At 47.2% G+C, this 15155-nt stretch overlaps 1 protein-coding gene across 3 annotated transcripts in view; it reads left to right on the plus strand.

Moving 5' to 3' along the window:
- The first annotated feature begins 3110 nt into the window (after positions 1 to 3110).
- Positions 3111 to 15155, plus strand: part of ACVR2B (activin A receptor type 2B) — a 138515-nt gene continuing 126470 nt past the window's right edge. For all 3 annotated transcript variants that reach the window (XR_014540487.1, XR_014540488.1, XM_083579835.1), the window contains exon 1: positions 3111 to 4334. Coding sequence is in view for 1 of the 3 variants with exons in the window: in XM_083579835.1 (XP_083435961.1) it covers positions 4283 to 4334 (52 nt within the window). In the remaining 2 variants the exon portion in view is untranslated. The remainder of the gene's footprint in view (positions 4335 to 15155) is intronic.

Here is a 15155-nt window from a genome sequence, read left to right on the forward strand (position 1 = left end):
AGGCATCAGACCCTGAACCTAGACCAGGGCAGCCAAACTTCTTGTGCCAAGTGGGCTGCAAGAGTCCTTCAACACAGAACCCACTGTCTTGTCGTGAGGGGGAGGGAGTGAGGCCAAAATCTGATGCTCCCCCCCCCCCCCGCCTTTCCAAAGCCAGCTAAGAGAGGGTCCTGGAGCTCTCTCACCTCATTCCCAAAACTGGGAAAATGCTAACTAGGCTTTGAGAAGGAGGCATGAGGACTCTAGGACAGGGGTCAGCAACCTAAGGCCCATGGGCCGAAAGCAACCCATGGAGGTCGTTTGGCTGGCTCACAAGCTGCCCCTGAGCCAAGTTGCCTGCTCATGCACTGCGCTAAACCGGGCCTGCGCGGCGTGGGGACTCGCTTCCGCACTGCCGGAAATTGCGTCTGCACATGCACAGCCACCAGAAATTACGGGCACGCGTGCTCACAAGATCTGGGCCACAGAGGGATCTCCGTGGGACCGACCCGGCCCAGGCAAGATAAGCCTTGCTGACCACTGCTCTAGGACCTTTTCAGAGCCCTCACACCTCCTTCCCCAAGCCTTGCTTACTTGGCTTCAGGAAGGCAGAGTAAGGTCTGCAGGGTGTGTGTCAAATGTTGCTTAGGTCCACAAAAAAGGGCTTGAGGGCCACATGCGGCCCTCAGGCTGTGCGTTGGACCACCCTGACCTAGATGCTTCCTGGAAGAGCCTTCAGACTTTTGAATCTGAGCTGGGCATCCTTCAAGAGCCATTGCGAAGCAGGCAAACATGGAATCGTTCTAAATTCAACTGGACGTTTTGTTTCTGTTCCGTGCTTCATTTTATTTAATTGTTGCTACCGACTTCTTGAGAAGAGTGGAGGTACAGAGGGGCAAGCTGCATGTTGTACACAGATGCTTGTGTTAAAGGAGGCACGACTTTTTAAAACAAGAAAACAGCCTCAGGAAGGTAAGAAGGTAGGAAGATTCCTGCCAGTGGACCATCTACTCCAGCACCCTGTCCTCACAGTGGCCAACCAGACCGCTGTGGGAAACCAGCAAGCTAGCAGAACTTTTCTCTCCTGCAGTTTGCAGTTACTGGTATTAAGAGGCAGGCTTCCTCACTGTGGAGACACAGCATAGCTATCATAACTGGTAGCCACTGATGGATAGCCTTATCTTCCATGCATTTGCCTAATCCTCTTTCAAAGCCATCAGACTTGGTGGTCACCACTGGCTCTTGCTGGACAGAATTCCAAAGTTTAACTATTTGCTATCCTTTCTTTTGCCTATCTCAAATCTTGAGGACATTCAAGCTCCATTGGATTGCCCCAGTGTTGTAGTAGTACAGTGGTACCTCAGGTTAAGTACTTAATTTGTTCTGAAGGTCCGTTCTTAACCTGAAACTGTTCTTAACCTGAAGCACCACTTTAGCTAATGGGGCCTCCTGCTGCTGCTGCGCCACAGGAGCACGATTTCTGTTCTCATCCTGAAGCAAAGTTCTTAACCTGAAGCACTATTTCTGGGTTAGTGGAGTCTGTAACCTGAAGCGTATGTAACCTGAGGTACCACTGTATTGGAGAGGGCCGAAAACGTAGCTCTGTCTAATTTCCTCATACCATGCATAATTTTTATACACCTCTTATCGTTTTTTTTTTTTGTTTTTCTAAGCAAAGTCGCTCCTTCCCTATCGATCCAGCTGCATTTTCTTTCTATGGGGCACCAGATGCCTGTTTCTAAGGATAGACATGCGTCTTGGATGAAATGGAGCTGGAATAAACAATCTGGAGCTGGAAAAACAGTCTGGCAGGGAAGGGTGAAGTACCATCCGCTAGAAACTCCCTCCTCCCAGGGCAACGTTTTATTTTATTTTTGAAGCCGGAGCTTCATTATATATGTTCGCCAGGTCAAATGTAATTTGCCTGTTACTAAATGGCACAGAACTTCAGCTTAAGGGCAGCGGTGGAAATGAGCTTTCTGATAAAGAGGAGAGCTTACCAAAAGAAAAATCACCTGGTTTCTGAACAAAAAAATAGATGATATTTTTTCGCACATACCCTGCGAAGGCTAACGATGAGGAAATAGATGCCCTTGGGTTGCATGCTTGAACATACACGATTGGAAAGGATGGTCGTTTCTAGGTTTCCCAGAATGCATTATCAAAAGCCTCCGGGGCATATCTCTCCCTCAGCTCCCTGCGTTCATTAATACAGTCCACACCCTGCCTTATCAATGCCAAAGCTCCTGTAGATTAAATCATCCGGCCTGCACCCAATTTACGCTCAATTTAGCATTATGTCAGGGGCCAGTCCAGGGGCCTCCACCAGGAGGGTACCAGGGAATATTCCGGATTTGGGGTCGCACGTTACAATTTGAGACAAGGGTGGCCGCTCATTAGGTCAACTCCAAGCAATTCTTACAAAGCGCACCATTCCAAACGTCAAAGCGTGCGCGCAACAACAAACGCGTGCCAGCACTCGTGTGACCGACACTCGAGTCAGGTGCTCCTCGCCGGCCTTCGCTTCCGAGGGTCGTTCTGGCCTCGCAGGGGCAAATCCCGGCTTTGCGTCTCTTCGTAACGTGGGAATCGGTTACCTGAAGACCGTGTCGCGCGCAGGAGAGGGGGAAACACGCTTGCTCGAGCTTCGCGCGCTGCCTGACAGCCGGTCTCCTCCCTTGCCTCCCCTCCCGAGCCCTGCCCCCTCGGTGCGCCTTGACAAACAGCCGCCCTCCCCCAGTCATCGGCTAAGCATCCTCCAAGACCCTTCCTTGGTCCCGCCTCTCTCTCTCCCCCCCCCCCATTCCCTCCCCTTCTCTCTCTTTGTATCAAACATCCGGGTTTCCCCTAACTGGCTCCTTGTGTGTGTGTGTGCGTGTGCGCGCGTGTCTGTGTACATATACATACTGTATACCTAGATCCGTCTCTCAAAATTCTCATAATACATATATATTAATATATATATATGCACACAAACACTCCCCCGCCCACCATCTCCTCTCCAATTCAGATTCCCCCCCCCCCCCCATTGCAGAAGCCATTTTGGAATCGACTCAGGGTTTTGTTTTGTTTTCTGCGTGCAGGGAGGGAGGGAAGGGGTAATGTATATATATGCGCGCGCGCGAGTGTGTGTGTGAGTGCGCGCACGCGCACCGGCGGGCGGGAGCGCGCCTCTGTACATGGCAACTGCAGCGCCAGCCTCCTCTCTCCCCCCACCTCCTCCTCCTCCTGCTGCTCCGGCTGTGGCGCGCGCGCTGCCAGCCCCCTTCCCCGAGCGCCAAAGCCAACGAGCGATGCCTCAGAGCGGACCTCGCTACCCGCCAGTCCTCAGCGCCCCTAGCAGAAGCGGCGGTGCCAGTAGAAGCGGCGGCGGCGGCGGCGGCTCTTCTCCTCCTCCTCGCTCTCTCGGCACCACCGACAACCACAGCCCCGCCACAGCCGGCTCCTGCGCTCTCCCTCCGTCTCCTCGCGCGGCAGCGGAGTCTCTCTTTCGCTCGGCGGCTCCCCATTGCAAAGTTTGCTCCGGCGTCGCCTCTTCTGCCGCCTCCTCGCTCTTTCCCTCGGAGAGAGGTGGCCGGACTTGGGCTGTGCGCTCTTGTCTCTCTCGCGCGCTCTTGCGCCTGGGCGAGGGGAGATTCCCTTGAATTGCCTTCTTTCGAAAACAGAAAGAGAAAAGGACAATTCCGCGGAGGAGAGGGGGGTCTCTCTCGGTCTCTCTCTCCTGTTCATGTCGTGCCCCCTCCCCCTCCTTGGATGTCTTCTCGGCCCCCCTGCTGGTACTGCTGAAAAAAAGGCCGGCCAGGGCTTCTTGGGGAGAGGTCGCCGAGGGAAGCTTTGCGCGCCTGCCTGGCTCTCCGAGCAGCGCCACAACCGTCGCCCCGGCGAAGAAACTCTTGGCCAGCTTGATTTGGGGGTTGGCCCTGGTGGGGGTCGCCTGTAGCCCTGCGCCCCCCAACCGGACAGGAGCAGAAGCCACCTGTCTGGAGGATTTTCTCTCGTTTTGAATCATCTCTCTCTCTCGGACTTTGGATACGTTGTTGGAAACTGTGAAGGATTTAATCTCCGGTGTCGTTGTGTTGTTTTTGTTTTTTTTAAATTATTGTCGTTCTTAAGAAGGAGCCTTTTCTATTTTTATTTTTTAAATAGCCTATATCTGATATCGATCTATTTTTAAAGAAAAGATCCCGTCTTTCTCTCTCTCCTCCCGGTATCCCGTTCGTTTCTTCTCCTCGCCCCTCGTTTTACGCGCTCCCTCCTCCTTGCTGAGGAGGAGTAAACAATAGCCACGAGGAGAAAAAGGAATATGATGGTTTCGTGGTTAACTTTCGCCTTCCTGTGGGGGACTTTCTGCACACGTAAGTAACGAAAAAGTTTGGGGTTCGCACTTCGCTTTTGTCCCTAGCCCCCCCTTAAAAAAAATTAAAAGGCTTGCAAGCATTAATGGTGTTAAAAGGAACAAATACACTGGAGACGTTAATTTTTTAAAAACACGTGAAGTGGGGGAAACATAAGAGTTAATCGTGTTAGTTTTGGGTTTTTTTTAAAGGGGAAAGAACGACAAAACTTTGCATTTGGTGGCAATCGTGGGGTGTTTTGGTGTCCCCCCCTCTTGCTTTCTAGCCTCTCTCCTTCCTTTCTCTCGCCGCGTGTTTTAATTGCAAGTCGCGAAGGAGGGGGCTTTTGCTCAGCTTGATATTGATCAGAAAGGTGGATAATTATTATTATCATTTTTTTAAAGGGTGCTTGCCGAAATGCTCGGTGTCTGGAGGCGTGCATTTGGAAACAAAGATAATAGTTGACATCAGTTGGAAAAGGAGGCATTTGGGGCGGAGAATAAAACGTGCCGAGTTTTCCCTTCGCCTCGAGTGCCATGTGTGTTTCCCCCCCGGGGAAAGATCTTTCCGCGGGGTGAAAACACACACGACACTCCAGGCCTTGGATTTTTACTATTTCTCTATAGTCTTGTGGTCTTTCCCCCTTTTGATTTTAAACTTGATCCCTTGAAAGCCTGTTTCCCACTCCTCTTGTTTCGGAAGTTCCCTTGGGGTAGATTTTACACATACTGTGCAACTTTGCTTTTTAAAAGGCACCTTTGAATAGTGTGCTTTAACAGGTTTTAAAGGCTGCCCACGTTTAAATCTCCAAACCCCTTTCTCACCTGCCTCTTCGTGAAATGTTGTGATTCCTCAAGGTTTCGGGGGCTGCCTTTTTGCAAAGATGGTTCATATTATTCTTGCTGTGATTGTGTTAGTTTATTGCAAAAAGGGGTGATCCTCCTTTTTAAACTAATTGTAAAACACCAGGAGGTAAGTTAATTGAATTTTGGAGTGGGTGGGGACGAGGGAACATATTGTCCCGCCCCTCTCGTGTTTGCCCCCTTTGTGATACTTTAAACTTTCGCTTTAGCGTGGTAGCCGCTTTTTATTATTATTTAAACCCTGCCTACTACTAGCATGCCACGATGAAAGTTACAAATGTAAACAATCGGAGGGAGAAGCGAGGAGAGGCTTGGCCAGGCCTTTCCCCCCCACTCAAAGTGACTGTCCCAAAGGAATTTATTTATATTGCCTTGTGCTTGGCTCCTGGCTTTTTCTTTTCTTAAATTCTCTTGCTTTTGTTGGGGGCATGTGCGTGTGTGTGCGCGCAACTTCATTTACATTCGTGCCAGCCTGAGCGTTGTCTGGCTTCTTAATTACTTTTTTACACTCCCCCCCTCTCGTGGGGGTGGGAGGTGAGGTGGAGAGAGCTCGGTTTAAATAAGGGGACGGGAATGTGTATTGTAGTCCCGAGCAATGGATGTTTCGCAGCCCAGGGCTGCAACTTTTGTGCCAGACCCTCTCTCTTGTTATGGAAATGCAACCTTATTGTTGCCACCACATTGATCCGCAGTAAATCTGCTTTTCTCTTCCCGCCTCCCACCCCCAGCCTTTCCTCTCCTGGACGAAGGAGGAGGAGGCGATGATGGTGGTGGGTTTCGAGGTGGCGAGGGAGGGAGGAGGGGGTTGCGCCCTTTCTTTCCTTTCTCTCCTTCCTCGCGATCTGTTCGCCGGAGCCATGGCTGGCTCCTCGCCTTGCTTTTGTTGTTCCTCCTTGTTTTGATGGCTTTTAGGAGGTGGGGGAGGGGTCTGGAGAGAGAGAAAATCTCGCCCCTGCTTTTTATTTTTTCGTGGTGGGGGGGGGGGCTGGCTCTGTGCAGAAACGTGGACGGCAATCGCCGTCCCCACCGACGATAACGCAGCGCGCGCACAAGAACCCGCACCAATCTCGTGGCCACGGAATAATAACAGGCGCTGACGTAACTGCCCGGCCCCATAGCAAGCAGCATGGCGTGGAGGGATTGATTTGTATCTTTTAAAGCAGCAGCAGCAGCAGCAGCAGCAGCTCGTGTCCCCCTCTCCAGCCCCACTTTCCCACACTAGCAAGCTTCCTCCGCCCGCCCCATTCTTGCCAGCGTCAGGAAAAGGGGGCAAATTCGCACATCACGCGTGTGTGGGGTGGGGAGGGACACGTAGCTTTTGCCCCCCAACTTGTTTGCCTGCAGCACCCTCCCATGCTAGCTTCCCTCCTCCCTCCGCGTTGCTCTCTTTTTAAGGTTCCTCCTGTGTAGTAACTTGTCACGCTCTACACCAAGCATGGAGAAAAGCAGGCATATATTTATTTTTTTGGCTTGCTTTGGGTGTATTGTATAATAAAGATCATAGCAGCAGCAGCAGCAAAGGCTGCTGGTTTTAAACCGGGTGTGCTGCTGCTGCTGCAGCTGTTGTTCCCCATCTCTCTCTGTTTTTTTTTTTTACACACCGCGTGCAGCCTGAAAGATGAAGGGGGACTCATTCAGGCACCGCCTTTCTTAACCTTCCTTGGGGTTGTGTTTAAATCATATCTAAGCAAAGTGAGAAAGAGAGAGAGGGAGAGGAGCGAAGAAGCTCTGCATTGGAACAGAACAGTCTCTTCCCCCCCATATTACATTTAACCATTTTCTCCCTCTTGTTTTCCCAAAGACAATGATTCCCTCTGCCTTTGTGGGTTTGTTTTGGAATGTGCTCTGAAATCCTGGGGAGGGGTTAAAACCAGCAAAGTGGCGGCGGCGGTGGCTGTTCCTTGGATGCCTGTTCCTTTGTTCAGGGTACCTATTATATATTCACTGTCACAGGCTTCTCTCTTTCTCCCCGTTTTTGTGTGCTGTATTGTAAACAGTGGTAGCTCTTATTTCCTCCCCCCTCCCCCCTGCCTGGTTCTCAAACACCCGCCCCACTCCTTCAATCAAACTGAAAGGGGAGAGGGAGGGTGCCTTTATATATAAATATATAAACAACAACGCCTGATATGTGGTAGTGATCAAAGCAGCAATGCATTTGTCTAACAGGGTTGTGCATTTGCATAGATCTTTGTCTCCTTGTGCGAAGGGGTAGTAAGTGGTCCTTTTTCCATGGGAGCTCTCTGTGCAGTCAGATATTTCTGGAAGGAGCAGGGTAGCTTTGGACAACAATGCTAGGGATGTGTGCTTGTGTTTCTACTCACGAAATTCAGCCTTCTTGTAACCATACACCGCTCTGCTGGTTGGAAGCAGGGTTTTGTATACAGGGGCAATCTTTAGACGATTTGTTTCTCTCCCTGCATGCGTATTTATTTTCTTTTCTTGTTAGCTGTAGTCCTGTGTGCTTATTTGCAGATAAGAGGCTTGCGGCTCTACTGCTTTGTTGTTTAAAACATAACCGGGAACAGTACATCACACTTGCACTCGTAGTGGGATCGAATTGAAAGTTGCCTTTTAGCCTGCAATCCTGTACATGCTTACCTGGGACTGAGTCCCGTTGACCCCGCAGTCCAAAACCACATGGCGGTTTGCTTTGAGGGAAATGCTTTTATTGACTTTGGGAAGTGTAATTTAAAAGGAAAAAAAGGAAACACAGGCTTTGTGTGCATTGTGAGAATCTTTCCAGGGTGGTCAGTTGAATCGGCGAGTGGGTGAACAGTGCCGTACATCTGTTTTTATGAATGGCCTCAGCTGTCTCTTTTTTAATTAAAAAATATGGTATATGTGTTTTTGATTTGGAACAGGCCTGCCTTCTAGCCCTCCAGAAGACGCAGTTAATAAAACTAAGCAGAAGCTGTTGGTACTGATGAAAACTCAGTACCAAGATTCTACTGTAGTTTGTCGGAAGATTAGGTGAATGGGGTATTTTTTGTACTGTGAGAAAAGAGTGGGTTACTGTATTTAAAAGCAGCTTGACCTCAGCTGCATGTGTAGGGATGGTTTTTAGTAATAAGTTGCTACAAATAGTGAAACATGACAGTCTGTCACTTTTTAAAAAGCAGCATCAGCAGCAAAAACACTGTTGTGTACTTTGAATTTTTTTTTTAGTATCTGAAGATATGTTGATGAAAACATTATGTTCATGCCTCGTGTTTTGTTTGCAAATTTCCCTGCAGCCCAAATGTTCAGACATTGTGTTCATCTCCACCTCCCCCCCAATAAAGCCCCATGATATAATACAGTTTGTAGAAATAGGAGTTATGTCGTACAGAGCACATATTGCTGAAGTGTTGCAAAACTTAGGGTATATATTTGATAAATATTTCATTACACAGCAATGAATTGAATTCCAAACAGGTAAGTCTACTCTTTTTCCCAGAGCTCTGCATTTATCCTCTTGTGGTTGAAGGAAGGAAGGAGACGGTCTTCATTAGCTTGCTAATTAAACACAATGAAGTGCGGTACCAAGGTTAATGGTGCTGGTCTTTAAAAACACAACACTCCTGAACTAGTGTCCAGGATCCTATTAACAAAAATCTATTGTTAGATATAGATTATGCCACTCTAAATATCAGGACTCTTGACCGGTCACAATGTTTACAACGAAAGGATGTTTTATGCACACATAACATTAAGGCTGCAATCCTGAGCACATTTGCTAAGCGAGTGAACACACTTATGGTCATGGTGTAACTTATTCTTAGAGCATGTTCTATACACCTCATGTAAATGAGATGGATTTAGAAAAGATGAAGTATTCATAGAAGGGATGTCCATCAATGAAAGTTAAGCATCATATTTATACTAATCATATATTTAAGATACTTACACACCACTTTTCAGGTGAACCTCACAAAGCAGCTTGTTAAAAAAAAGTTAACGCAATAAGCATCGATTAAAACTAGAAATGAAACAGCAATGACTAACTACAATGAAAAAAAGCTTTTTTAAAAAGTAGAATAACAGAATTGATTGTAGGGTTGGAAGGGAACATGAGGGTCATCTAGTCCAACCCCCTGCAATGCAGGAATATTTTGCCCAACATGGTACTTGAACCCACAGCTCTGATATTAGGAGTCTCATGCTGTAGCTGTCGTGTACAGGAAGCCCCCCCCCCCCATTTACGCGGGGGTTACGTTCCGAGGTACCTTGCGCGTTGGTGGAATTGCATATCATTGAAGCAACCGTTGGAAAAACCTGCAAACACCCTCAAAATCTATAGAAACCGCAGGAAACCCCTGCTTTGTGGGTTGGTTAGCACCTGAGGAAGATGAAGACGCTTTGCGTTTAGGTGCTACCTCTTTTTAAAAAATCCTAACTCTAATAAGCCTCCCCCCAAAAAACCTCAAAAAAAAATCATAAAAATTATGACCCAAAAAACCCAACCCCTCCAAAAACCCCATAAAAATATTTTAAAAACTATCCAAAAACCTGCAGAAGAAACTACCTCTAGAAAACTTGTGTATGTCTTTCCTGGATTCTCCTGCTCCAAGCTTTGCCAAAGTTGAAGACGTTTGCTCTCTCGCAACCTCCTTGCTCAAACTCTGTGCAAGCGCTCATGGGATTTCAGTTGCAAAGGCTCATGGGATTGCTAGGCACTGAATTTTGCACCTTTTCTGACCTTTCTGTGCTCTTCTGGAGCCGGTCTGGAGATTTTAAAAATCACTTGCGGATTCGGCTTGAAGCACGTATACTACGTATGTATACAATACACACATGTATAATGAACACGCATGAACCAGGGCGGGGGGCTACCTGTACAGAATCAGAACATTGGTCCATCTAGCTCAGTTCTCTACACAGACTGTCGCCAGCTCTCCAGGAAAGACACACTCCCCAAGCCCTACCTGGAAATGCTGGGGACTGAACCTGGGACCTTCTGCATGCAAAGCAGGTGCTCTGCCATTGAGCTAAGGCCCTCCCAATCTGTGTCTCTCCTTCTCTATCCATCATGACAAGATTGTCCTCTGATAGCCCTGTGGGGATTGTGGCAGGAAGAGGCCACCTGAGCTGGAGACAAGATGGTGGAGGTAGATGGTGGGCAGCTCCCTGGGCTGTTCTGTCCCCGCTCTCTTTCTCCAACCCTCAGGGCAAGATGATTTCTGAGTAGCTCTATGATACCTGTTGGGCGGGAGGGAAAAGCCACCCCAACCTGAACTTCCTTCTAAATGAAACCATGTGCAAAAACAATAGAGTGGTACTTCGGGTTAATAACTTAATTCGTTCTGGAGGTCCATTCTTAACCTGAAACTGTTCTTAACCTGAGGCACCACTTTAGCTAATGGGGCGTCCTGCTGCCGCCGCACAATTTCTGTTCTCATCCTGAAGCAAAGTTCTTAACCTGAGGTACTATTTCTGGGTTAGCAGAGTCTGTAACCTGAAGCATCTGTAACCCGAGGTACTACTGTGCCCCTGACTTTCAGATGCTGGGGACAAACACCAGGTTGGGGGGCAGCACCTATATGCCCTGCAAGTGAGCTTCCAGAGGGGTGTGTGTGTGTATACCTGACCACTTCTGGAAACAGAATGCTTCTGTTTTGATCTTGCTACAGAGTTCTTATGTCAGCGTTGCTGTGTTTAATTCATCTGCACTTTTTTTAAAAAAAATATAAAAGTCGAAATCTGCAGCTAGGGGGAAAATGAAGCTGGGGCGGCAAGGTAGAACTGAAGTTAGCCTAAGTGCAGACCATAAATATGGTTGGAGATTAATAATAATAATAATAATAATAATAATAATAATAATAATAATAAAAAACACCTAGATGAATATAGTAAAGTAAAGTGACACACAGACAGAAGCACCAACAGCATTCCAGTGTGTGAAAGCAAAATGTCCTAAGCTTAAAAAATGCTTACAATAGTTCTTCAAAACCTGGGAAAACAGAAATGTTTTTGCCTGGTACCTAAATGATAGTAAGTATGTCTCCCAGTGGGACTTCCATAGGCCTGTGGATATGCTCTTGTCCAGGGGTCAGCAACCTTTTTCAGCCGTGGGCCGGTCCACCGTCCCTCAGACCATGTGGTGGGCTGGACTATATTTTTTTTTTTTTGGGGGGGGGGAATGAACAAATTCCTATGCCCCACAAATAACCCAGAGATGCATTTTAAATAAAAGAACACATTCTACTCATGTAAAAACACGCTGATTCCTGGATTGTTCGGGGCCGGATTGAGAAGGCAATTGGGCTGGATCTGGCCCCTGGGCTTTAGGTTGCCTACCCCTGCTCTTCTCCAATGCACCTGATGCACCTCAAATGGTGTAAGCACCCAGAGAAAGACCTTGTGGAATGTTATGGAAGAAGGTGGTCCATAAAATACCTGGGTCCTAAGCTGTGTAGGGTTTTTAATGATTAAGCCCTGCATGCGGCTATTGCCAAGTACATGCTTGTGCTTTCTAGGGCTGTTGTGGTGTATCACCCCAGCGCCTCGTGGGCTGTGGCCAATACAGCTGGCCCCAGCCTGCTGCTCAGCCGGGGGCGGGGGGCAGAAAGGCACCTTCCCCCAGCTGAGTGAGCCCCAAGTCCCCTGCTACCTTGCCCAATTGCCCCCCACTCCCCGAAGATGGACCAAGCGGCAGTAGCCAAGCGCATGGAGCCTGCTAGGCTGCCTTCGCCCGTGCGGGGGCGCTGTCTCTTTCCTCTGGTGGGGAGTCACCCCAGGAGGAATGGCGCAGCCCACCCTCCCGGGCGAAGTCCTCAAGGCGCGGGGTGCAAAACCACCCTACCTGCGCCTTGCGGAGAGGGGCTGCTGGGCCCGCCAGCAGCATGAAGGAGCCCCTACACCACCTGGCTGCCTTACACCAGGAGGGAGAAAAGGCGGAGGCTGCCAGGTGGGGGCAGGTTGGGGGCTCTGTAAAACTGCTTGGCTGAGGTGAGGGCAGCAGCGCACTCCTCAGCCAAGCAGTTTAAAGAAGCAGAGGAAGGAACAAGCTGTATCAGCCCCTTGCCAATTCAGCTTGCCAGGGCAGAGTGCAATGGCGGTTTCACCAGCGATATACCGCTGAGTGAAGCTGTCATCGCAGTCTGCCCCCACATACTGGTCCTGAGCGATATATCGCCAAGGCACAGTGCATAGGCAAACTCTGCCCTCTAGATGTTTTGGGACTACAACTCCCATCATCCCTAGCTAACAGGACCAGTGGTCAGGGATGATGGGAGTTGTAGTCCCAAAACATCTGGAGGGCTGAGTTTGCCTATGCCTGGCATAGTGCTTTCATTCAGTGGTGAGGAGCTCTCTCCCACACTTTAAAAAATGAAAATCTGTTTACTTCCACTACTCTGATGCATTTTGACAAGTCCCTCGCCCTTTTCTCCCCCTCTCACTTTCTCCTTTCCATAGTGAAAAGGAAAACCCTCTTGCCGGTTTTACATTGTTAGGTGTGTAGCACCACAACGCACAAGCTCCATGCCCTCTCACTCTCTCCAGATAAACATTTAATGGAAATTTCCTCTATTGCTGTGTTATATTTAGAACTCTTATCTTGCTCCATCCTAAAAAGGTCAGGGCTAGAAGCATATACTGTACACTGTAACACACTGGCTGCATTTGCACATAAAACTGAGCCACGGTTTCTTCAGCGAACAGTATTGCAGATGATCAAGCAAGTCATGGCTTGTTTCTCCAATGCTTGATTTCTGCCCCACAAAGCTGTTCTTGCCTTGTGCCTCTGCCTTAGGAGAGTACCTTAGGTGGGTTGGCCAAGTAAACCATGGTTAAGCAAGGCTTTTGGGTTTGGGCAGAACACCAGGCCATAGTTAAAGCAAGCCACGTTTCGTAAACCGTGGCTTCGCATCATGGTGTGTTGCTAGAAAACAAACCACAGTTTACTGAGCAGGGTTCAGATGTTCAGCAAATCATGCTTTGGCTATAAAGCCCATTATGTGTGAATCAGACCCCACACACAAATGGGGAAAAAATTTGTGCAATAGCAAGGGGTACAAACGGATACCTGTTTACTGATATGTGATTCCCATGGAGCTCAATGGGACGTGCTCACAGGGTTGGCTGGTGGAGAATTGCAGTCCAAGAGCCCTATAAGTTTGATCAGCACAACTTGCCAAGAGCAGGTAATAAGTTCTACGCAAGTGTGTCACAGTATCTACAACAAAAGGGTCCTGGGACACATTAAAGACTTATGGATATATGCTCTATGGCAAGGTGTTGGCTTGGGAAGTGAGCACCTTGCCTCATTGTCTAGTGTTCAGGGATATTATTTTTGTAGGGTCTATGCATGTACAGGCCTTGGACAACCCACAATATCTTAACAGGCAAAACTCTTGCTGGACCTTCGGGTTTTAATGATATTTATTTAAACAAATCCATTGATCTTTCAGTTTGTTTAACTTCAGAAACCAGCTCTTTAAGAATTGTGCAACAATTCACACATTGGCAAAGAGACAGCTGTTGGGGTGTGTGTGTGTGTGTGTGCTTTCAAAATCCTCATTGTGAAGTGGATTTTGTTTGGGGGAGTCTGTTCTTGCCTTTGTTTGCTCATTTAGCTGAACGAGTTGGTGTTTTGAGTCCTTGGTCAGCTCCACAGAACAGTGTGAGCATCATTCGAAGCACATTTTGCTCCTCAAAGAATTCTGGGCCCTGTAGTTTTTTAAGGGTTGCTGGGAATCACAAGGGGTAAGCAATGCCCAGAATTCTTTGAGCGGGTAAAAATGACATTTGAATATGTTTTAAAGGTATAGTTTATATATGCAGCAGTCATTAAGAGCTGTTTCAGCTCAGTAAGAGCTGGTTGAATTTATTTATTAAAATTTATATGCTTTCTTCTTTCAAAGAGCTCAAGATAGTGTCCATGATTCATTCTACTACCACCCCTCTCATCCATGCACACATACAGTTTTATCTTCACTACAGACCTGTTAGTTTGATTAGGCAGGCAGATAGTGGCTGGACCAACATTACTCAGTGTGGTCCATGCCTGAATTTGAACCTGGGTGTCCCCAGTCCTAGTCCAACACTCTCTTTTTTTTTTATAAAATATTTATTGACATTTTACAAAAAACAAAGATTTACAAAATAAAAATAAAACATATAAAAAGAGAAAAATGAAAAAATACATACAAAAATACATAAAAGAAAAAAAGAAAGAAGAAAAATAAAAATGCAAAATGCAAAAAACGAATAGGTAAGAAAAGATTAAAAACAAATCCATTTTTTGTATCTTTAAACTCATGAAATTATACATGTTTATATGTTTGTTTGTTTATGTGTTGTTAGTTGTATAACTCTATATTTTCATCCATTATCAATCCATTTTTGCATATTCTTATTAACTTCGTTGCTAATACCACTTATTTTCAATCCAACATCCTTTTAACATTCATTAATTTTACAGTGTTTCTGCAGATAGTCTTTAAATTTCTTCCAATCTTCTTCCACCAACTCTTCTCCCAGGTCTCGGATTCTGCCAGTCATTTCCGCCAATTCCATATAGTCCATCATCTTCATCTGCCACTCTTCCAGGGTGGGTAAATCTTGTGTCTTCCAATACTTTGCAGTAAGTATTCTTGCTGCTGTTGTTGCATACACGAAGAAAGTTCTATCCTTCTTTGGCACCAATTGGCCGACTATGCCCAAAAGAAAGGCCTCTGGTTTCTTCAGAAAGGTATATTTAAATACCTTTTTCATTTCATTATAGATCATCTCCCAGAAAGCCAACACTCTCTATAACAACTGCACCACACTTTGGTTCTCAAATTTTGCAAAAAACCCTCCTAATCCAAATGGTCTACTTGCATAAATGTGAGCTCTCTGCCTCTCTTCCATGAATTGCAAAAACGTAAGTTGATTCCCCCCCCCCCGCCCCCAATAAAAGATCTGGTTAGAAGTTGCTCTGATTTTACACAGCTCAGATGGAATAGACCAGTTGCGCACAGTTTCTTGCAAAAATCAGCCCTGCTATTCCACTGGA

Source organism: Podarcis filfolensis (genome assembly GCF_964270895.1).
Source record: "Podarcis filfolensis genome assembly, chromosome: 12".
NCBI classification, from domain to species: Eukaryota; Metazoa; Chordata; class Lepidosauria; order Squamata; family Lacertidae; genus Podarcis; species Podarcis filfolensis.